The sequence below is a fragment of the Dipodomys spectabilis genome, unplaced genomic scaffold (genome assembly GCF_019054845.1).
Source record: "Dipodomys spectabilis isolate Male_0828 unplaced genomic scaffold, ASM1905484v1 ptg000783l, whole genome shotgun sequence".
NCBI lineage: Eukaryota > Metazoa > Chordata > Mammalia > Rodentia > Heteromyidae > Dipodomys > Dipodomys spectabilis.
In genome coordinates this window covers 3,034,397-3,056,683 of record NW_024871460.1, presented here as the reverse complement: position 1 = coordinate 3,056,683, position 22,287 = coordinate 3,034,397, and the positions used below count along the sequence as shown (strand labels likewise).

General features: G+C 42.8%; 1 protein-coding gene across 1 annotated transcript in view; it reads left to right on the top strand.

Annotated features, from left to right (window-relative positions):
• The window catches only part of Fer1l6 (fer-1 like family member 6), a 125,983-nt gene that overhangs the window by 32,220 nt on the left and 71,476 nt on the right, over positions 1-22,287 (top strand). The window contains exons 14-19 of the mRNA XM_042673094.1: positions 694-794; positions 5,715-5,805; positions 9,096-9,215; positions 11,179-11,331; positions 16,053-16,230; positions 21,503-21,627. Coding sequence (XP_042529028.1) covers positions 694-794; positions 5,715-5,805; positions 9,096-9,215; positions 11,179-11,331; positions 16,053-16,230; positions 21,503-21,627 — 768 coding nt within the window. The remainder of the gene's footprint in view (positions 1-693; positions 795-5,714; positions 5,806-9,095; positions 9,216-11,178; positions 11,332-16,052; positions 16,231-21,502; positions 21,628-22,287) is intronic.

Below are 22,287 nucleotides of genomic sequence, written 5' to 3'. Positions count from 1 at the left end.
GTGTTGCCTTTTCTTCTAGTGAAGGCAAAAAGAGGAGAGCAAATATCCCCAGCCTCTAGACTTTAGCATGTGTTAGAAAAATGAACTTTTTGTAAATTTTCATAAAGCAATGGCAGCATGGACAGTTCCTTTGGGACCTGTTTCTCCCCGAACTAATGATTGGAATCTTAAGATGTAGACCAAAAGAAAAAGTACAATTATGAAATATACAAACACGGCTATAACCTGCCTATTATCCTCAGAAGAATAAGTACTCTTTCATTTCAAAAGTCATCCAATATCATTATATTAGTATATAAGAATGGACTTGAACACTGCTTTTGAAGTTTTTGGTAATTATATCTAATTTACTCTACATTACTGTGTATTTCCCACGACATTATATTTCCCTTTAGGGTAGACTCTAAACAAGTGATACCCAGAAAGGGAATGGAGCTGTGGCAAAAACAATAACTTTGAGCAACGCAGGAAATCTTGTGCATCTGGACCAGTTCTACATAGGAAAAACAGAAGGCTCAGAGTTAGACTACAGCAGCATTTCTAGTTTATGCATAAGAAAAGAAAGGAACTCTTCCTTTATTTCCAAAGCAACAGCAATAACCAAGTATGATTCCTGGGATGTTATACTAATCAGTGTACAATCAGTATCTCTACTACAACTATGACCCATCCATCTCTGTGGTTTGTTTTTAGGAAGAAAGTATAGAAGAAGTAAGAGAATTGCTCAAGGTTTCTCAGGAGGCACCAGAAGAGAAGATGCAGCAAGCACTGAATGACTTCATCAGTCAAAGCAGGTAGTGGGCTCCAGGAAGCTGTGTGTGTGTGTGTGTGTGTGTGTGTGTGTGTGTGTGTGTGTGTGTGTGTGTGTGTGTGTGTATGTGTGGGTGTGTGGGTGTAATCAGCCTTGAATTACCTTGAGAAGACAGTCAGCTTCACATGCATTCAGAGGAATACTTTATAATATTAAATCGATTGTTATTTTGTCCAGTAACTTAACTGTTGCTTGTGAGCTAGCTACTGCTTCCTGGCAGTAAACAACAAAAGTATAAACTAAAGGGGAGAAGTCATAAAGACTGACCTTTACAGCAACAAACAGCAACAAAAATGCTCAGGCCCAGGCATGATACTTTGAATTGCATAGATACTCGGTTGACCATTTTATTTATTTATTTATTTTTAATTGTGAAAATACCGTACAAAGGGGTTATAATTTCATGGACAAGGTAACGAGTACATTTCTTCCTTTTTTTTTTTTTTTTTTGGGTCCGGTCGTGGGGCCTGAACTCTGGGCCTGGGCGCTGTTCCTCAGCTCTTCAGCTCAAGGCTAGCACTCTACCACTTGAGCCTCAGTGCCACTTCTGGCTTTTTTCTTTTTGCTTATGTGGTGCTGAGGAATCGAACCCAGAGCAAGGCAAGTGCTCTACCACTGAGCCACCTTCCCAGCCCCCACGAGTACATTTCTTATCAAGCATTGTTGCCTCCTCCTTTGCTTCCCCTTCCCATCCCTTCCCATCTCCTCTTCCCATACCCCACCCTTATTCCCCCTCCCCGCCCCAGGCCAAAGTTATAAAGTTCATTTTTCGACATAACGTCTTATACATCTCATTGTTGCAATGGGTCCACCTGTATCCCTATTTAAACAGTTTGTTTTTTCCCTTCCCCTCCACAAATCATACCAGCATCAAATACAATGAAAACAGGGGTTATACCATGGGGGAGGCACATATAAAGCAACAAAGAAATCATCTTATAAATATGTTAGAAACAAGAGCAAGCAAGAAAAACATTTGAGTCCTTATCTTGGGATTCATTTTGCCTAACATCAACTTATCTGACCATTTCTGCTTGTCTCACACATATACTAGTAATTGCAAATAAGGAAAACCGTGGGACCTATGTTTCTTTGGGCCTGGCTTACTTCACGTAACATAATTTTTTCCAAGCCTTTCCATTTCCTAACAAATGGGGCAATGTCATCTTTCTGATGGAGGCATAGAATTCCATTGTGTATATATACCACATTTTCTTGATCCATTCATCTACTGAGGGGCATCTGGGTTGGTTCCATATCTTAGCTATGGTAAATAAGGCTGCAATAAGCATAGTTGTGCTGGTAGCTTTAGTGTGGTCTTGTTTGTGATCATTTGGGTATATGCCCCAAAGTGGGATTGCTGGGTCATAGGGGAACTCTATGTAGAGTCTTTTGAGGAACCTCCATACTGCTTTCCAAAGTGGATGAACAAGTTTACACTCTCACCAACAACACAATAAGGTTCCCTTTTGTCCACATCCCCTCCAGCATCTGTTGTTATTAGAGTTCTTGATTATAGCCATTGTAACTGGGGTGAGGTGGAATCTCAATGTTGTTTTGATTTACATTTCTTTTATGGCTAGGGAGGTTGAGCATTTCTTCATGTGTCTATTAGCCATCCTTCTTTCCTCTTCAGAGAAGTTTCTCTTTAAGTCTTTAGCCCACTTATTTATTGAGCAGTTGTTTCTTTGAGGATTTGTTTTTGGGGGATTTAATTTTTTGAGTTCCAAGTATATTTTAGATATGAGACCTTTGTTCGTTGTATGGCTAGTGAAGAGCTTTTCCAAATCTGGGGGCTTTTTATTGATCTTGCTAGCTATGTCCTTTGCCATGTAGAAGCTCTGCAATATCATGCAATCCCATTTGTCCAACCTTTCTTTGATTTGTTGTGTTTCGGCCTGTGCCATGGAGACCTAGGGTTTCTCCTATTCCTTCCTGTAATGTTTTGAGGGTATCTGCTTTGACTCCAAGGTCTTTGATCCATTTGGAGTTGATTCTGGTGCAGGCTGATATATAAGGATCTAGCTTTAGTTTTCTACAAGTGGTTAACCAGTTTTGCCAGCACCATTTACTGAAGAGGCTGTCTTTCTTCCATTCTATTTTTTTAGCTCCCTTATGGAAAATTAGATGGCTATAGGTCTGTGGGTTCATTTCTGGGTTTTCAATTCTATTCCATTGGTCCTGAGGTCTGTTCTTGTGCCAGTACCAAGCTGTTTTGATTACTATGGCTTTGTAGTAGAGTTTGAAATTTGGTATTGATATTCCTCTAGCACTGTTCTTTCTGTTAAGGATCATTTTTGCTATTCGGGGTCTTTTATTGTTCCATATGAATTTTTGGATTGCCTTTTCTATTTCCTTGAAGAATGAGGTTGGAATATTGATAGATATCGTATTGAATTTGTAGATAGCCTTGGGAAGTATTGCCATTTTCACGATGTTGATCCTTCCAATCCAGGAGCGTGAGAGGTTTTTCCACTTTCTAAGTTCTGTTTTGATTTCCTTTTTCAGGTTTTTAAAGTTTTCATCATAAAGGTCCTTCACTTCTTTGGTTAAGTTAATTCCTAGGTATATTATTATTATTTTTTTTTGGGTCTGGTTGTGGGGCCTGAACTCTGGGCCTGAGCACTGTCCCTCAGCTCTTCAGCTCAAGGCTAGTGCTCTACCACTTGAGCCACAGCGCCACTTCCGCCTTTTTTTCTTTTTGCTTATGTGGTGCTGAGGAATTGAACCCAGGGCCTCAGGCATGCAAGGCAAGCGCTCTACCACTGAGCCAACTTCCCAGCCCCGGTATATTATTTTTTGAGGGGCTATTACAAATAGAGTTGCTTTCCTGATTTCAGCCACGGTGACCATTTTAACAAATACATACTATATATCAACTATTACCTAATAGAATTTTCCACACAACACATTAGTAAGAGCCATTTAAAGAGTCTTATTCCAGGCAGTAAGAAATAAAATAAAAATAAAAACATAGAGTGTAATGGTTGATCATTGAGTCAAAAGCTATCCCCAAACTCAGTAGCTTAACACTGTGCTGATCTCACAGTTTCTGCATCCTCGAGGCATTGACTGGCGCTGGAGTCATTTCTAGGTCTCCTGGGCAGCAGCATTCATTTCCAAGATCACTCATGTGGTTATTTATGGAATTTGGTTCTTCATGGCCTGCTAAGTTGGAGGCTCTAGTTCACCCTCAATTTCTTGCCATGTGAGGGCCTCTTCAAGCTGCCGCTCATGACATGGTAGATTGCTGGCAAGTCACAGTCTATTGTAATCGTCACTCGTGACACATTCTCGTAGAAGCAGGCTACTACAGGAAGCCCGCATGTGAGGGAGGGGATCCCACGGTGGCGGGAATTGCAGGGAGAAGAACGTGGCGGGGGGGGGGTTGGGGTGTCTCCTTAAAGGCTGCTCACCTCATGTGGAAACAACTCAGACCAACTCTTGAAATTCATTAAGCCAAGACTTGAGCTGCAATGAAAAATTGCAAAGTGGAATTAACAGAAAGAGAGTGGAGACTAACTCTGCGAAAGGCAAAGACCAGTAGACAGGCAGTGGTTAAGCCTGGAATTCTCCTTTTATAATCTCTCAACTTAAAGTGAAACTGGCTAAGTTTTGCTTTGTATGAAAAAAAAGTGCAAGAGAATAATTGTGTGGATTTTGCTATATTTATTTTTCATTATAAAAGCAATGTAAAAATTTAAAGAAACAAAACATCTAAAAAATAAAAATATAAATAAAAGCAATATATACTAGTGATACTCTTGCTGAGAACTACATGCTATCTGCAATTCCTTTTAAGTGCCTTTTGAAAGCCTCACATGGTTTTAAGATCCATTTGTGAGTTCAATAATTTAACCATATTAGAGGATTAATTGCTCCTCTTTTCTTCAAGTTTTCAATCAATTGAAAAAATACAAAGTTTAAAGATTATAATTTTTTTTTATTTGGTAAGTTTGGACTTGAGAAAGCAGACTGAAGTTGAAGAACATAAAGGCAGGAGAAAGAAATAATTCAAATAGGGAAAGACAAGTCAATTTCTCCACCTGCAGATGATATGATTCTATGCTTAAAAGACTCTAATGATCCTATCAGAAAAAGTGCTGATAAACTTTTAGCAATATAGCAGGATATAAAATTAACATATGCAAGTAAGTAGCTTTGCTATATACCAATGAACAGACTGAAAAGAAATCAGGAAAACAATTCCATTCACAATAGCCTCAAAAATATGTAGGATTCAACCTAAATAGATGAAAGATCTCTACAATGAAAACTATAAAATCTTGAAGATGACACCAAAAAGTAGAAAGAATTCCCATGCTTATCAATTGATGGGATTAATACTGTGACAATGGTTATAAAAGTAATCTACAGATTGAAAACAATCTCCATCAAAAATCCCCATGTCATTCTTTACAGAAATTGAAATTCAATCCTAAAGCTCATATGAAAACAGAAAAGTCCACAAATAGTAAAAGTAATCCTAAGCAGAATGAACAATGCTGGCAGTATCATAATACTAGATTTCATATTATCCTAAATGCAAGTTTTTAGGAATCTCTTATCACATGTTAACATTTTAAGATGAAGAAAAACGGCAATACTATGCATGTGCTTTTCAAAATGAATTTTGATAGCAATTACAATGGATATGCATTGAAAAAATGTGGAAAAATATTAATTCCTCAAAGCTTGTGAAGGATCTGAATGTGTTGAATTCCCATTTTATCTCTTAGAAAAGTTAGCACGTCATTGCTTAATCCTTAATTAAGATCTGGGTTCTGTAGCTCAATTCATCACCTTTCCATTGTATCACAGAAAGTATATTTGCAAATCTTTGGAATCATATAAATGGATTTTTCACTAAGTAGGCTTTAAAATGGGTTTTCTCTTCTTTCAGTGCCTTTATCTCTGAAGCAGAAAAAAAGCCGAAGATGCTGAACCAAACCACTTTAGATAAGAAACGACTTACGCTCTGTTGGCAGGAGCTGGTATGTGCAAAGCTATTTATACTTTGAACAGAGTTAAAACATGTACTGCACCAGTCAACCTTATGGATGGGGCATAGGCCATAGGCCAGATATGTGTAAAGGTTAAAGGCTATATAGCTTTGTGTGATCTAGAGACAAGACTGGGAGGGGAATATGTATTGAACTGGAAAGGAGCTAGCCTTAATTGAGTTTCTGGGCATGAGTTAGAAGTCTTAGTCCTGCATCCTACTCAGATAGCATTCTCCCTTCTGCATTTTTTTTTGACATTTTTATTTTGTTAAGGCTGTAGACCTTTCACTTGACTGCTCCACAAATCAGCAGACCAAATGAAACAACGATTCTCCATCTCCTTAAATTCCTTTCCTTAAGAATTGTGTTAAAACCTGTTACCATTTCTTGGGAATGGGGCAGTCACAGATGCCCTTCTGTGTTCTGAGACCTGAGCAGTGCGTGCAGGTGCTTGTGTGCTGTGCAGGCTCCGTTCTTCTTGAGTGAGCAATGACTTAAGAAATCCCAGACCAGGTCAGCCCCTGGTGTCTCTCACCTAGAAACTTCCATTCTAGTCATAGCACCAAGGGACATTTTGTGGGAGGCCCTGATAAATATGAAAAGAATAAAAAATCATCCTGTTAGACTTTTCAGGGATATCTTAAAGATAGGAGTGAGTCTTAGAAAGATGGACTCTGTTTTTAAACGCCACTGCTAGCTCATGGACGTCCAGACACTCAAGTCTAAGTCATTCATCTTTCTTTCCAGAATACTTTCCGTCCCTCAAAACACACAAGGGGGGCCGGGCGCCAGTGGCTCACGCCTGTAATCCTATTGTCCTGGGCCTGAATAGGCCCACAGTTTCAATACCATTCCTAAGTCCTGCCCCCTGGTTGAAATCTCATCTACTTGATTCGTTTTTGTGTTGCACTCAGTATCTCCTACTGACTGAACTCGATCTTACCTAAACTTGTTCCTGTGTTGCCCCCCACCCCACCCCTACGCTATGCATATTACTCCAACCAGAAACCTATGTGTCAATGTTGAATCTTTGGCCCTCACCTTAAATAGCCAATGTGACCCCAAGTCCCTAAGTACTCTAGAACTTAACTTCTTCATAGAAAATCACTGCTTTGATTGATTTTCTTCATATCTCTGTCCTAGACTTTCCAGTAGACTTCCTCCAATCCATTTTTCATACTGCAACCAGACATTTCTAAAGTCAAGTATCACTTTAAAAATCACCAGAGGTGCCAGGTGCTGGTGACTCATGCCTATAATCCTAGCTACTCAGGAGGCTGAGATCTGAGGATTGCGGTTCAAAGCCAGCCTGGACAGGAAAGTCTGTGAGACTCTTATCTCCAATTAACCACGAGAAAACCAGAAGTGGCGCTGTGGCTCAAGTGGTAGAGTGCTTGCCTTGTGCTGAAGAGGGCAGGGACAGATCCCAGACCCAGAGTTCAAGCCCCACAACTGAAAAAAAAATCACTGGAATCTCTCAGTCATTTATAGGAAAAACTCCAGATTCTTTTTACATGATACTTGGGCTTCATAGCCTAACATCCCAGCCTTCTTCCCCATTATACCTTTCCCATCTAGCTATATATCAGTGCACCAATACTTATGGAGTCCTGCTGTTTATCTGTGCATGCAATTTCCCCCTTTATCTGGGCTGTCTTTTAACTTCTCAACATCTGATGAATTCTATTTACTTTTTAAAATTTGCCTTTTAAGACATCTTTTTTTTATTGTGAGAATACTGTACAGAGGAGTTACAATTACATGGGCAAGATAATGAGTACATTTCTTATCAAGCATTGTAGCCTCCTCTTTGTTTCCTCTTCCCATCCCTTCCCATACTCCCCTCTCCTCCCCCCACCCGATCCCCCCCACCAAAGTTGTAAAGTTCATTTTTCGACATAACGACTTGTACATCTCATTGTTGCAATATGAAGCCTGTGTTTGTCCCTGTCTGGTTCTATGGTGCTTTGCACATTTAAATACTTGCATATATTACTTTCATTTGACAATGCCGTCAAAGTCTCAGGGAAAGGTAGCTTCAGGTCTCACCCCGTCCCAGGCCTTAGCTCTCTACCTGATAGGGACCAGGTATTCAGTTCTTCTGGTCAGTGTCACCAATAGGCTTCCAACATACTCAGTACTAGGCGAGGTGCTAAGGACATAAAACTGAGAGTTCTTAGAGCTTGTCTCTGAGGACGTTATAGATTGACTTGTCTATTTAGTCTACATTCATTTAACACCTTCTGGTTCTGGGTGTCACTCAGGTAACAGTGTCACTCTCAGGCCCAAAGGTACAAGGTAAGAACAAGATGGAGGACGTCCCTGTCCACCTGAGGCTTACATTCTAATGGAGAAGATAAGAGACGGACAGGTAAACCACAAATACACAGAAACGATCACAGGTCATGAGTGTGAAGGAAAAGTTAAAAAGCCACAGTACATAGCAAAATATGGGGAAATGCTGGAATGATGATACTGAAGTTGAAGCTATAGGCTGTCTTGGAAGACCAGTTGATCAAGAGGAAGCTCCCAGTGCTCCTACCATAGGTCAGCCATCTCGATTTAGTCTAGGACCAGTGTGCCTAGGGCATGGTGAGCAAGGAAGGGATGTGATAAGGAGATTCAAGGAGCAGGCAGACAAGGCAAAGCCAGGCACAGGCTCTAGGCAGCACTGCAAACAGTTGGGGTTTTTCTCTTAAGCCCATAAATATGGACTGAGTAAATAGATCAAGCCCTTTACTATTTCAACCACTCTGATAGCAGCGGGCAGTGTTTGTCAGACACTGTCTCCTTGAGCTGGAATCTCAGTCACGAGGACAAGGCGGTGATGTACAGTCTGGACTCTACTCTACCACTCCGAAGCTGCACTGCTGTTGCCCCTGCCTTAAAACCAGATGATTATATCCATTTGTGAGCCCACTGAAACAAAAAGGGAACTAAGGATTAATCCAGTGCTAGCATGGAGCAGTAGCTTAGTAGAATATACTCACTTATTAAAGATCAGAGAACTGAGATTCAGGTCCTGTCTCACAAAGCCATGTGGCCTTGACCCACCTCTGTCCCAGCTCTGCATCTCATCTACTATGGAATCAGAGATGGTCTCCCATGGGTCCATATTCCTCTACTAAATGGCCAGCACTTATAGAGGGCAGAGAACAAAGCAGCCCTCCTGGTGGGATTCAATGAGGACCTACTAGATCTTTCAGGGCTCATCAGCTACAATGCAGTGGTGGTCATCCAGCCTTCTAGAAAGATCTACATCCACTCTTGTCTTGCTTTAGGAAGTGATGGCCAAGGAGGCTAAAGAGATCATTCAACAGCAGAAGAAAAAGTTACCTCTTGATGAAATAATCCGAGAAGCCCAGACCTTTGTAGAGAAAATCCGTTTTCTTGTTGATGAGGTAAGAAGCCGTGCAAGCTAAAGGGGAAGGTTAGCCTGAACTCTGCTCAGAGAAGGCAACGGGTCCAATATGGGTCACTGGGTTCATTTTTGTTTTGTTTTGTTTTTCCAAAGCCCTGCTGAGCTGAGCTGTCGATATTTGTTTGGGGATGGGAGAAGAGATTTTAGAATTAAGCCAAACATGTAGAGCTTTATTGATTCAAAAAAAAATAAATCCTGAGCATTCAGCAGAATAAAAGGCATGATTAAAGAAAAGTCAAAATGAGCACTCTGATGGTGAGATCTCTGACTGGTTTGCAACCGTAAGAGGATTAAATGCATGTCCAGCAAAAGTCAAAGATCATCTCATCTTAAAATTAGCTGTAAACAGTGCCTTCTAGAATGATCATTACAAGGCCTTTGCGTGTTTGCTTCTGTCAGATGCTGAAGCTTTTTTGAAACTTGAAAATGTGTAGAAATGTCTTAAACTGGCTTTTATAGGGGAGAGTGTTTGGGAGAGGTACAATTTTATTGTTTTGTGGTTCCTGAAAGTTATCATTCTTGTCTCAAATCAGTACTTCCCTAGGTGTTTATTACACACTGAAGCAGGTAGACAGTGCACAGAGAATTTTAGTAAGAACTCAGAATGTTTGAAGCAGGCATTGTGCCTTCAGTCCTGTAACTGCCTGGGCCTGGGCCAGGAAACCCATCCCATACTTCTGTATCTGTCACAGGAATGGATGCTCCTCCTGGGTACCAGTTGTACCTGAATATCAAAGTAAGACAGAGCACCTGCTTCTACCCAGGAGTTTGAACGCTGTATACCTCCTTTTGTTTTGATTATTACGTTAGTTCAGATATGTGTGTTACAAAGACACCATAATGGTCCACTTAGAATGGAGCACTGGGTCTTCCTGACTTAATTAGCTCAAATTTGAAATCTAATTTTCTGTGCAATTTAGTTGAGTCTCCCGAAAACTATTGAAAATGGAGCTATAGCTATATTTTGCTATCATATATATTCGACATAAGGTTTCTGGCAGATTTTCTTTCCCTTTCTTAAGAGTGGAAAGTCACTTATACATTGTTGTTTTGGTCTTGTCTTTTCATTTGAATATTCTGGAAATATTACTGCTTGGGAAGCCTAGCACTTTAAAACCAAGTCATTGCTTCTATATTCAAAAAGAATCCATGGGGAGTTTTAGAAACAGATGTTTGTTCTACAGATGGAGAAAAGTAGGCCATTAAATCAGCCTGGCACTGGTGGCTTATGCCTGCAATCTTAGCTACTCAGGAGGCTGAGATCTGAGGATCATAATTCAAAACCAGTCCTGGCAAGAAAGTCTGTGAGATTCTTATCTCCAATGCACCATCCAAAAGCCAAAAGTAGAACTGTGACTCAAAAGGTAGAGTGATAGCCTTGAGCAAAAAAGCTCAGGGGCAGTGCCCAGTCCCTAAGTTCAAGCCCTAGGACTGGGAAGGAAAGGAAGGAAGAAAGGAAAGAAGGAAGGAAGGAAGGAAGGAAGGAAGGAAGGAAGGAAGGAAGGAAGGAAGGAAGGAAGGAAGGGAAGGAAGAAAGAAAGAAAGAGAAAAAAGAAAGAGAGAAAGAAAGGGAGACAGCAAAAGAGAAAGAAAGGAAGGAAGGAGGGAGGGAAGGAAGGAAGGATGGAGGGAAGGAAGGAAAAAAGGAAGGAAGGATGGCAGGAAGAGAAGGGAAGGGAAGGAAAGAGAAAGAAAAAAGATACCAAATCATCACAGAGCTAGCTTGCATGCCTTCAAAATGTCCTCAAAGCACAGGGTACGTCTGTTTGATTCGTGACAGGCTGTCTTTTCCCAACAAGGCTGCACCTGACTTGACTGGTTGCATAGGTAATAAATCACCTAGCTGGTTTTTGTAGTGTGCAGTTTGTGTTGCAGGAGAGGGGCTCTTTCAGGGTGGGAGAGCTCTGGAGGTGCACATAACCACAGCCTGCCCCATCCCACAGCCACAGCACACCATCCCCGACGTCTTCATCTGGATGCTCAGCAACAACAAGCGAGTGGCCTATGTGCGCCTGGCCTCCAGAGACCTGCTCTACTCCCCAGTTCTGGCGCAGAGGGGCAAGCACTGTGGGAAGATCCAGACTCACTTCCTCAAAGTAAGTCCACACGACTGTGGATTGAAAGAGAGGATTTTCTGTTCCCCCCCCCCCCTGGGTGATTCACAATTTCTGTTGCCCCATATGGGGGGCAGGAAGCCCAAAGGGAAGCCACATTGGGAGCAGGTACAGGGATGGCAATGCTTAGCCAGAAAGAGATTTGGTGGCATGGAGAGGTCTTGCGGTGTTTGTGGACTGCCATGAAGTTGATGGGAGTGGAAGAGAGAAGAAAAAAAAAGAGCAGAAAGGAGGGGAGGGGAGGAAAAAGGTGAAGAGGGAAGGATGGGAGGAAGAAGAAAATGGAAGAGAGAGAGACAGAGACAGAAACAGAGAGAGAGAGAATAAAAGTGGGCCCCACCCTAGACATTATAAAAGTATAGTTCCTTAAACGGAAATCTGGATTGTATTCTTCATCCTTCCACATGGATAGATACGGGACAGCTATGGCATCAGGCATCTAGATACTAGCCCCTAAGTATCATCCAGCTTCAAGAGGCTTCTGTGGATGTGAGTGTTGGAGTTGGAGACAGAAGACCCCATGTAAAAGTGTGAAATACAGGAGGGGACAGTGACTTTGAAGTCAGGCCGATTTGGCTTAGAATTTGTATAAGTTTGCTAAAGTAGCTGTAATAAAGTATCATGCACCAACTGGCTTGCACAACATAAATTAATTATCTCCTATGATTCCAAGGACTAGAAGTCCCAAATCAAGATGCTGGTAGGGTTCTAGCTCCATGAAGAGTCTTGTTCCATATCTCTCTCCTTCTTCCTGGTTAGTTCATTGGCTTGTGCCTGTGTAATACTAATATTTCTACAGCATTCTTTTTGCATGTGCCTGGGTCTTCACAGAGCATTTGTTTTACAAGGACATCAGTCATATTGTATTTGGGGCCATCCTACTCCAATTATTTTAATGTTATTTTAACTTAACTATAACATATGGAAGAAACACGAAATAACAAGGCCAGTGCTGAGGACTTCATGATATTAATTTAGCAAGAACAATTAAACCCCTGATAGAATTCTTGGGCTAATACTGCCTAGGTAATCCTGCATGTATTGACAAACATCACATTTCCTCTTGAAGAATATGAATCCATTTTTCCCTTCATAATATGAAAGTGGCTGTGAGGATTAAGTGAACACGAAGAACTCACACTTGTGTCTCCTCCAATGTAACTACTCAGTACACACCAGTGTACAAACACTGGACAACCAGTTTTTCAGAAAACATTGCTTTCATCATGAATCTCCTTCATAGCTAGTCTTGGCTTATATTTCTGCATCTTGCTTTCTATCAGGTGCATAAAGTAATTTTTAAGCCCACTCCTATAAAACTGAGATGTTAAAAAAAAACAACAAAAAGAGAAAACATCTTTTCACTTAAGTCATTGTCCACAAGTATCAGAAATTGTTCTTGTTTTTTTTTTTTTTTTCCCATTCCAGGACTATTAGGTAGGCAAGGATCATTTGTCTTAAAAATAGCAAATCATTTATATGAGAGCTTGTGCTAAAAAATAACTCAAAAATGGTATGACTCCTAAATATTCTGATGTATCTTAGAATAGTGTAAAATTAGGACGGAGAACAGCTGCCAGAGAATGGACTGGAATCGTCCAGTGAGTTTTCATCCTGTGTGTGTTGTCTTTATTAATGTATCTATTTGCCTGGGCTTTCTTTTTTATCCTTATTTTCCTTCTGCCACAGGGATTGCTTTCAGTGACCACTTCCTAAAACTCATTGAATTTAATTACACCTACATGATGAAGCATCTTGGTGAGGCAATTCAGTAAAGCTATTCTCATTCCTGTTGGATCGTTACCCCTGATCTGAACTCCCTCACCCACCACCTCCCTTCATGCCTCTTTCTCTTCCCTAAATTGCCAAGTCTGGACAAAGCAAAGGCTGTACCAGGAGACCCAGCCTCCCACACTTGTCACTCACCCTGGCTTCTACTCATTCTAGAGAATTCAGAAGTTGACAAAAGCATAAATTATAAATGTCTGAGCCAGTGTTTATTTGCTACACAGATGGATAATTTGATTCTCTCTCTCTCTTTCTCTCTCCCCCCACCTTTCTCTCTTTTGTACTAAAGTTTGAATTTTCAGCCTTGTACTTCTTAGCCAGGTACTCTACCACCTGAACCATACCTCAAGTTCTTTTTTCTTTAAGTTATTTATCAGACAGGGTCTTACACCCCCCAACCCACCCCCCACCCCCACACACCCCCAGGCTGGCTTCAGCCTTTAATCCTTCTACCCACACCTCTCTGTAGCTGAGATTATAAGTATGACCATCACATCTGGCTTATTTGCCAATAAATATTAACTTTTTTTTTTTTTTTGCCGGTCATGGGGGCTGAACTCTGGACCTGGGCGCTGTCCCTCAGCTCTTCAGCTCAAGGCTAGAGCTCTACCACTTGAGCCACAACGCCACTTGCGACATTTTCTGCTTATGTGGTGCTGAGGAATCGAACCCAGGGCCTCATGCATGCAAGGCAAGCGCTCTACCACTGAGCCACTTTCCCAGCTCCAAATAATTAACTTTTTGCCCAGGCTGACCTCCAACTAAGCGCCTCCTATCCCCACCTAGGATTTCAGGCATGAGCCACTGCACTCAGCCTGCACAGGTGTCCTTTGAGAGGCCCCGTCAACATCTCAGGTTTGAAGAGCTCCAGGTGGAGGCAGTCATCATGGCGGAAACTTGTGAATTTCACTGTGCCCATCAGCCTAGAGAAGGCTGCCGGAAGTCCTGCAGTCAGGAAACATCTGGAACTTCATAAGCCCATGTTTGCCAAGTGTATTCTCCCAGATTATCTTTTAAAAAATCTTTTTAAAATTATTAAATCTTTTTTATGGTTATTATAAAGGTGATGTACCGAGGGGTTATAGTTTCATAAGTCAGGTAACAAGTACATTTCTTAGCTCTCTCCCAGTATTTTCCCTCCTGTCCTTGCCCATAAATTGTAGAGTTCATTTTCAACCTATTGTCTAGTGAGTACCACTGCTGCATTTGTTCACCCCTTGTCCCTCCATTTCTATGCTCCCTTTACCTACCACCCAGAAAAAAGACAGATAAAGAAACAAGACAAAAAGAAAAAAAACCTTTTGTTTCCATTTCCCGGAGTTCATTTTGATAAATATTATTTTATATGATCAGATGCACATAGGCATTGTGCCTTTGTGTTTCTCCCCTAAGAATATCTCCTTTGGTCTTACTGTGTGTGAATGCCCAGAGTCCTGTATAATTGATCATATTGTGGTATATTTTAGACCCAACTTTCACATATAAGAGAAAACATGGGTCATTCATTTTCTCTGAGCTTGGCTTACCTCACTTAACATGATTTGTTGTCGGTCCATCTATTTCCCTGCAAATGACATAATCTTTTTTTTTCTAATGGTTGTACACAAGTACCACATTTCTTTAACCAGTCAACTATTGTAGGACATCTGGGCTGTTTCCATAACTTGGCTATTGGGCATAGTGATGTACCAGATTAGCTTTATTCACTGTTAGGAAACTTCTGTTCTTTGAGGTCCAGTTTGCAAACAATGTAAAAAGAAACAAAAGTGTGTCATCTGTAGTCACATGGTTAAGTGACGGTTGATTCGTAACTGTAATTTCTCTGATTGAGATGTGCTCACAATGCTATTAAAAGTGTTGTAGCAGCATGTGCTGGACTCAGCCCAGTGCATATCCCAAAATCTCTGCATTCTCTCCTTTCAGTGCTCTCTCCTGTATGGCCTGGACAGCCAGAGATGTGGAAAGGAAACGCCTTACCACCGTCTTGGTTGGTGATGAACCACCCTTCCTCATCCGGCCTCTATCCCTAGCCTATGTCCTGTCCTCTTCCTATCTGACTTACTCCTTCCATTCACCTTTCCCTGGGACGCACAAGGAAATGTTGGCTGCAAGGCACTTTCTGGATTTTTTTCACAGAGAAAAATGCTCTGCAAGACCAGTAAGCCTTCCTTTGAACTGATACTGAGTGTCAAGTCCAGCAGAGTTCATGTGTATTGCCACTACTCTGTCCTTTCTCTCCTCCCTACTCCTCCTCTCTTCCCCTCCTCTCCTCTTCTCTCTTTCTTTTCTTTCCCTCCCTTTGTTTTTCTTCCTTCCTTTCCTTCCTCCCTCCTTTCCTTACCTTCTTCTTTTCTCCTTTCTTGAGACAAGATTTCACTGTATAGCCCAGGCTAGAGTCAAGCTCACTTTATAGCTCAAGGCTGACCTTGAACTCATGATCCTCTTTGCCTCCATTTTCTGAGTACTGTGATTACAGTCTTAAACTACCATGCCCACTTCCACTCCTTTATTGAGATTTTGTAGAAAGGAAGAAAATATCCACGATTCCTCCTCCTTTATTATGTTGCTCCTTTATTATGTTGCTCTTCCCATTTCAGTAGGCAAACGCCAGTCCACCTCTTCATCCAGTGTGAGCCTAAGTTTCCTCATGAATGAAGCAGGGGCAAGAAGCACATCTACCTCTGTGTCTAGGCGGCCTTGGGCTCAGAAGTGCTTATCGGCGGGCCTGTTTAAGCCTCAGGCCTCCAAACCTCCTCTGGAGTTGTGCACTGTGGGAGTTGGGGCTGTTTCTCTTGCTGTGAGACTGCCTGTCTCACATTCTGAACAAACCTCAGGATGTGTTTCTCGGAAGGATCTCTTTTTCTCATACAAGCTCATGCTTGTCTCCTGCTAACCAAGCAGACTTCTTTCTCCAGCTCCCTGGGAAACGGCCGGCTGGCTGGTCGGTGCAGGCCAAGATTGATGTGTACCTGTGGCTGGGCTCTACCAGACATTCCATGGCCATTTTGGACAACTTGCCCACAGGCTATGAAGCAGAAATGCCCTCCAAAGCGACTGGCACTCATCATCCTCCATCCAGCCTCCTCTACCAAGGTATGATGCCCATTGGGCAAGGAGGAACCATAGTAGGTGTTTTTTTTTTGGGGGGGGGGGAGCTTCAACACACGTACAATGAGGAGGCAGCATGCACATGTCATTTACACATTGTTTAAGATCTTCCTTGCCATCTACTGAACACACCTGGAATAAATGCTTACACTTTGCTATTAATGGAGAACAATAAATGTCAGTTTCTCAGAAGACAGGCTCTATAGGTTGAGTTTTTATTTCAAGCCTTCTTTTTTTGGTGCCAGTCTTGCAACCTGAACCGAGTGAGGACTGGCCACTATCCCTGAGCTGTTAAGCTTGCGGCTAATATCTACTGCTGTCTACCACTTGAGCCATAGCTACACTTCTGGCCTTTTGGTAATTAATTAGAATCTTTTAAAGACCTTTCAAGTAAGACATTATGTTGATAGGACGTATGGAAGTAATTTTCTTTTCACATGGCACAGGGATTCTGATCTAATACATGTTCCAGCATTGAGTGAGCAGCCTTGCTGGTGTCGCTCATGTTTTTCTGGCTCAGTTCTTGGCTTGGGTGCTTATTGGCTGGCAGCAGTGGCTGAAGCCTATAGTCTTAGCTACTTGGGAAATGGAGATAGAAGAGACCAACATAGGCTAAAAAACCCCAAGAAAAACCAAAACAAACCCCAAACCAAAAACGTTCATTGGTGAGACTCCATCTCAACCAGGGGCTGAGTATAGTGGTACATGCCTGTCATCCCATTGACTCAGGGAAGCACAAATAGGAGGACTGAAGCCCATGCTGGCCCAGGCATGAAAGTGGGACCCTATCCCGAAAGTAACCAATATAAAAAGGGGGCTAGAGTTGTGGCTCAAGTGATAGAGCACCCACCTAGCAAGTGTGAGGCTCTGAGTTCAAACCCCAGAAGCCTCCTCCCAAATCAGCATGTTGTATGAAAGCTTCCTTCCATATAATTACACTTTTGTATTTTATTGTAAATGTCAAGTGCCTCACTCTTACATTCCACTTGGTTTCCAATATGCTTTAGTTTGCATGCTTTTGTTTTGCTGCTGGATTGAGACCAAGCTAATTACAGTTTAATCTTTACTTCTGTGAAAGTTGAGATTGGGGCGGAGACCAAGTTGGAAACATGGGAGAGCTGTACACATGCCCAACTCTCTTGTGTCACACAAAACTCCTCTGCCCCTGATTGATCTTGATTGCCAGCGGAATCAAAGTGGCTCAATTGTCAGAGAAGGGAAAGTTCTGGAGCTATGAGTCCAGTGGTTTAGCTTGTAGCATCTGTGCTTGTAGGTCACTGCCTAAGAGCATTATCTTGGGGAAAATGTATAAAATCTACTTTGTGTGAATCATGTACTGTCCAACTTATACATAAGCTCTCATTTATTTCTCTCTATCTCTGAGAAGTTTCCTGGCTTTCCAGATGGAAAGGGTACATACCCATGGTGCTCAGAAATTGTCCAAGATCACACAGTTAATAAAGGAGGGAGTAAACCATCTCCAGACCCTGTTTTCCAACCTGGCTTTGAGAATTGTTGTATTTCAGCAAATAATACCGGGATCAAGTTATCGCCTTATTTCTACAAACACTATTTCTAAGGACCTAAGGATCCAGACATGTTCACTCTTCAGCTACTAAAATTTACTTTTCCACCACTCTCTGATTCTTCACACCATGTTGTTTTCATGCAGTGACCTAATAAACCTTTTTCTTCTGTGCACTGACATTGACAGCTTTGGCTGCCTTCCACACCTACCAGCGAATGTTACGCTCTAGAGAGAATCCATCCAGCAAATAATTAGTTTGCAGCTATATATGGAAAGCATGGTGGAGAAACTGGCAGGGGATGCAGTGCTGAGTGAAAGGTTAATTCTGACCCTTCAATAGGGCCATGAGACAAATCCCTAATAACCACAAGTCACAACTAAGCCAGGGCATAAGAGACAGACCACCAAAGTACAAGGAGGCTGGCTAGATTGCCCAAGGAACAGAGCTAGTATAACTCAGGGTTTCAAATAAAAATCCCTCAAATTTAAATAAATGGTGCTCCCTAGAGTTGTGCATATGCAACATGAGTGGCTGCAACTGGGAACTCTGCTGAAATTTCAGAGCTAGTCATTTCAGGGGCAGCTGGGGGACATTCTCAAAGGATGACATGTTCCCACGTTCTTTTCCACCTGGGAAATCTGCCACCCTATGTAGTATGTTAAGGAACAGGTGAGCTGTTTGCTGACATTCTCCTTGTGACATCTGCTAAGTAATTCCATTGTTTACGGTGGCCATTTGAAGGGACTCTTACCAGTCCATCTGCTTTAGTACTGGTGTTTGTGGAGAGGGGGAAAGGCTTAAGAACTGAGCCTCAAGGAACACGAATCTCATTTCCCTGACTTGAGCTGAGCTTGGGAAACCTTGCACTCAGAGTCCACTGGAGAAAGTGCAGAGCCTAGAGTCTCTAAATCCTTTGCAGGATCAGAGTAGGGACTGACAAGATTGCTACATTTTCAGACTTTCTATTGACCTCTTGTAGCTAGACAATGGTCGGAGTGGGGTGGGGGGGAAGATTGTGTGCAGGTCTCATGAAAATCAAATAAGGAATTGTCTTTGATGTCCCCTGCCTTCCATGTTCCTCTTTGCCCCACCTCCATCCCAATCAGCATCTAAATCCAGTAGCTCCTGCTGCTGCTGGAACATTCCCACCCCTCCTGGGAGTCCCTCCACCAGTCCATGAAATCTGGCAATTCAAAGTTTCTGCCTACAGGAGGCAGCACCATCTCTTTATTATTTTTTTTTAATTTAATTTAATTTTATTTGAGAACATACTGTACAGAGGGGTTACAATTACAAGGGCAGGATAATGCATACATTTCTTACCAAGCATTGCAACCTCCTCCTTTGTTTACCCTTCACCTCCCTTCCCAGCCTCCCCCCTCCCCCCCCACCCAATCATAACCCCCCCCCCCCCCCCCCCCCCCCCGCCACACCGACATTGTAAAGCTGGTTTTGACATGACATTTTGTACTTCTCATTGTTGCAACAGGTCCACCTGAATCCTTAAACGACTTGTTTGTCCCCATCTCCTCCACATGTTATACTGACATCAAATATAGTGAAAGCGGGGGTTACACTGTGGGGGAGGGACATACAAAGCAATGTTTTTGTTTCTTTCATGCATGTGTTTCTAATGCATTTATAAGCACCATCTCTTTATTCCCCAACTCACAGCATCTCTCTCCATTGCAAACTTGACTCATGGTTTTATCCTTCCCATGTCCTCATTCCTGCACATGCACACGTGTTCAAGGAGTCTGACGCATGACCTGCTAAAATAGTTCCCCATGCCTCACTCAGGCCTCCGAGGCCCTCAGCAATCTGACCACTGCTGTCTGAGATGCTGTTCTCCAGGCAAACCAGACCACGTCACCCATTGGCCTGGAGTTTCTGTCTGTGTCTTGACTCATTGTGCTGCAGCCACCTGAGACAGCCGGTCCTGCCCATCAGATGCTACTACTCCTTATGACTGTGCTCAGGCTTCTTCCATAGAGTCTGCCTCTTTTCAAAAAAGTAAACATATTTGAATGCGCCCTGATGATGTGAGTTGTTCTTTGGTGCACAAGTATTCTTATCTTTGTATGAACAATTAATTGCACTTGTCAGGCTATTTTTTTAACCCAAATATTATACAGCCAAGATGCTTCTGCCCTGTAGAATTTGCCCTATTTTTCCCTACAGAATTCTAACCTGTTGCTTCCATTGCTTAACCAAGCTCCCCGACATTTTCTTCCTCTTCACTTCCATGCAATAGATTCTTAGGCTGCTTCCAGCTGCTCATCCACACAGTCCTGTTACAATAAGGAGGAGTAACAGCACACCAGCTTCTTCACGCTCCTCACATTCTTGCCATATGCCAAGTACTATTCTCAGCCTTTCAGTCTCCTACCATAGCCCCAGGAGGAGCTATCCTCACACCCATGTTGTAGAGGAGAAAATGAAGGCACAGAGAGGGTTAGTAACCATGTATGATTTCCTAGATGGAACCTCTGTGACGTTTGCTGAGGAGTGGGTTGGGTGTGTATGGCAGAGATGGTATGTACACCCTCACAGGGAATTCGGACCCTTACTTTAGCCAAGGAGAGCTGTCTAAGTTGATTCCTGTAGACCAGTGCCCATACCAAGTCAAAGACATGGACGCGTATTGAACATAGTACTTTGAGATAGAGAAACAGAGAGGGGGGAGGGAGGAGAGAGGAGAGGAGAGGAGAGGAGAGGAGAGGAGAGGAGAGGAGAGGAGAGGAGAGGAGAGGAGAAGAGAGGAGAGGAGAAGAGAGAGAGAGAGAGGAGAGGAGAGGAGAGGAGAGGAGAGGAGAGGAGAGGAGAGGAGAAGAGAGGAGAGGAGAAGAGAGGAGAGAGAGGAGAGGAGAGGAGAGGAGAGGAGAGGAGAGGAGAGGAGAGGAGAGGAGAGGAGAGGAGAGGAGAGGAGAGGGGATAGGTGAAGTAAAAGCAATGAATAGTTAAAAAGAGGTACTTTGGAAGAGCCGGGGTTCATAAGGTTCCATTGCCTATGATCAACTCTGCTCCTTGAGGTTTCCCCTCTGAACCCTGATCTTATCTACCCTAACCTGCATTCCTCTCTTCACCTCCCACCACATCCAGTCAGTATGTTCATTCCTGCCTTTTATTTCACAGATCCTTTCTTGTTTCTCCCACGGGATACTCATTCTTGACCTCCTGTGCTTTGGATGTTTATCTCGTCTTCTGCCTTCTTCCAGGAGCCCCTCCCATAGTAGGGGTTGTCTCAATTCTTTTAAAATTCTTCTAAGACCAAGAGTGCACCCAGTAGGTACACAAGCATCACTGGCTGGCAGAATGGAAGAATGGTCTGACGTATTTATTGTGTTTACTGCAGTAAAGAGATTTGTGAAGTAATCCCTAAACACACACACACACACAGTGGCAACGGGGAATGATGGAGTAAAGTATGAAAGTTAGGCAGAAGTAAAAGTGTATTATTCATTTTGTAGACCATTTTCCTCTTCTATATGGAGGATAATTACGTATGTCATCATGAAGATTAAGACTCACAGAGAAGTGAAAACACCAGGAAGACGTCTGACCCTAAGACATTCCACGCAGAGCGCCTCTTCCTTTCTTCACAGCTTCCTTACTGTAACAGAGGATGGGTGGTGTTGTCTCTCATCTGACTGTGGGTTCACAGTCACAGTTCACATCACACATGGACGCTGTTCCTAACACCTGCTTTTTATATGATCTGTCCACAGCCCGGCATGTCTTCCAGCTGAGAGCTCACATGTACCAAGCTCGGGGCCTTATCGCAGCTGACAGCAATGGCCTTTCAGACCCCTTTGCCAAAGTCACATTCCTGTCCCAGTGCCAGACCACAAAGGTAACCAGAGAATCAGCCTCCTCCTCCCTGCAGCCACAGCTGACCCAGAGCGGAATCAGTGAAGCAAGAGCAGGAGCATGTCACACATGCTGCTTCTCTGAATACGCAACCTTTTAGGCTCAGAAGCAAATGTGAGTGGGGATGGTGTGACGCCCAGGAAAACATCAGCGTTCCCTTGGGAGCTGTTGCTTTCAGGCAGAGCGAGCAAGTCCTGTGTTGGAGGGGACGTGACAGAGGAGGAGAAGCAGAGCTTGCACACCTTATACGCGCACAGGCAAACCAAGTGGTGGGACAATCAGATTGATAATTAGTCCTGAGGACACAGATAGTTAGACAGGATTACCCTATGCCACATAAAGGCTGGCATGTCCTAGGTATTCAGTAACTCTGTGTGTGTGTGTGTGTGTGTGTGTGTGTTGCTGGAGATCTATCTTAACAGCTTAGACAGGGGCTGGGAAGGTGGCTCAGTGATAGAGCGCTTGCCTTGCATGCATGAGGCCTTGGGTTTGATTCCTCAGCACCACATAAGCAGAAAAAGCCAGAAGTGGCACTGTGGCTCAAGTGGTAGAGCGCTCGCCTTGAGCTGAAGAGCTGAGGGACAGTGCCCAGGCCCAAAGTTCAGGCCCCACAACCAACCCCCCCCCCCCAAAAAAAAAAGTT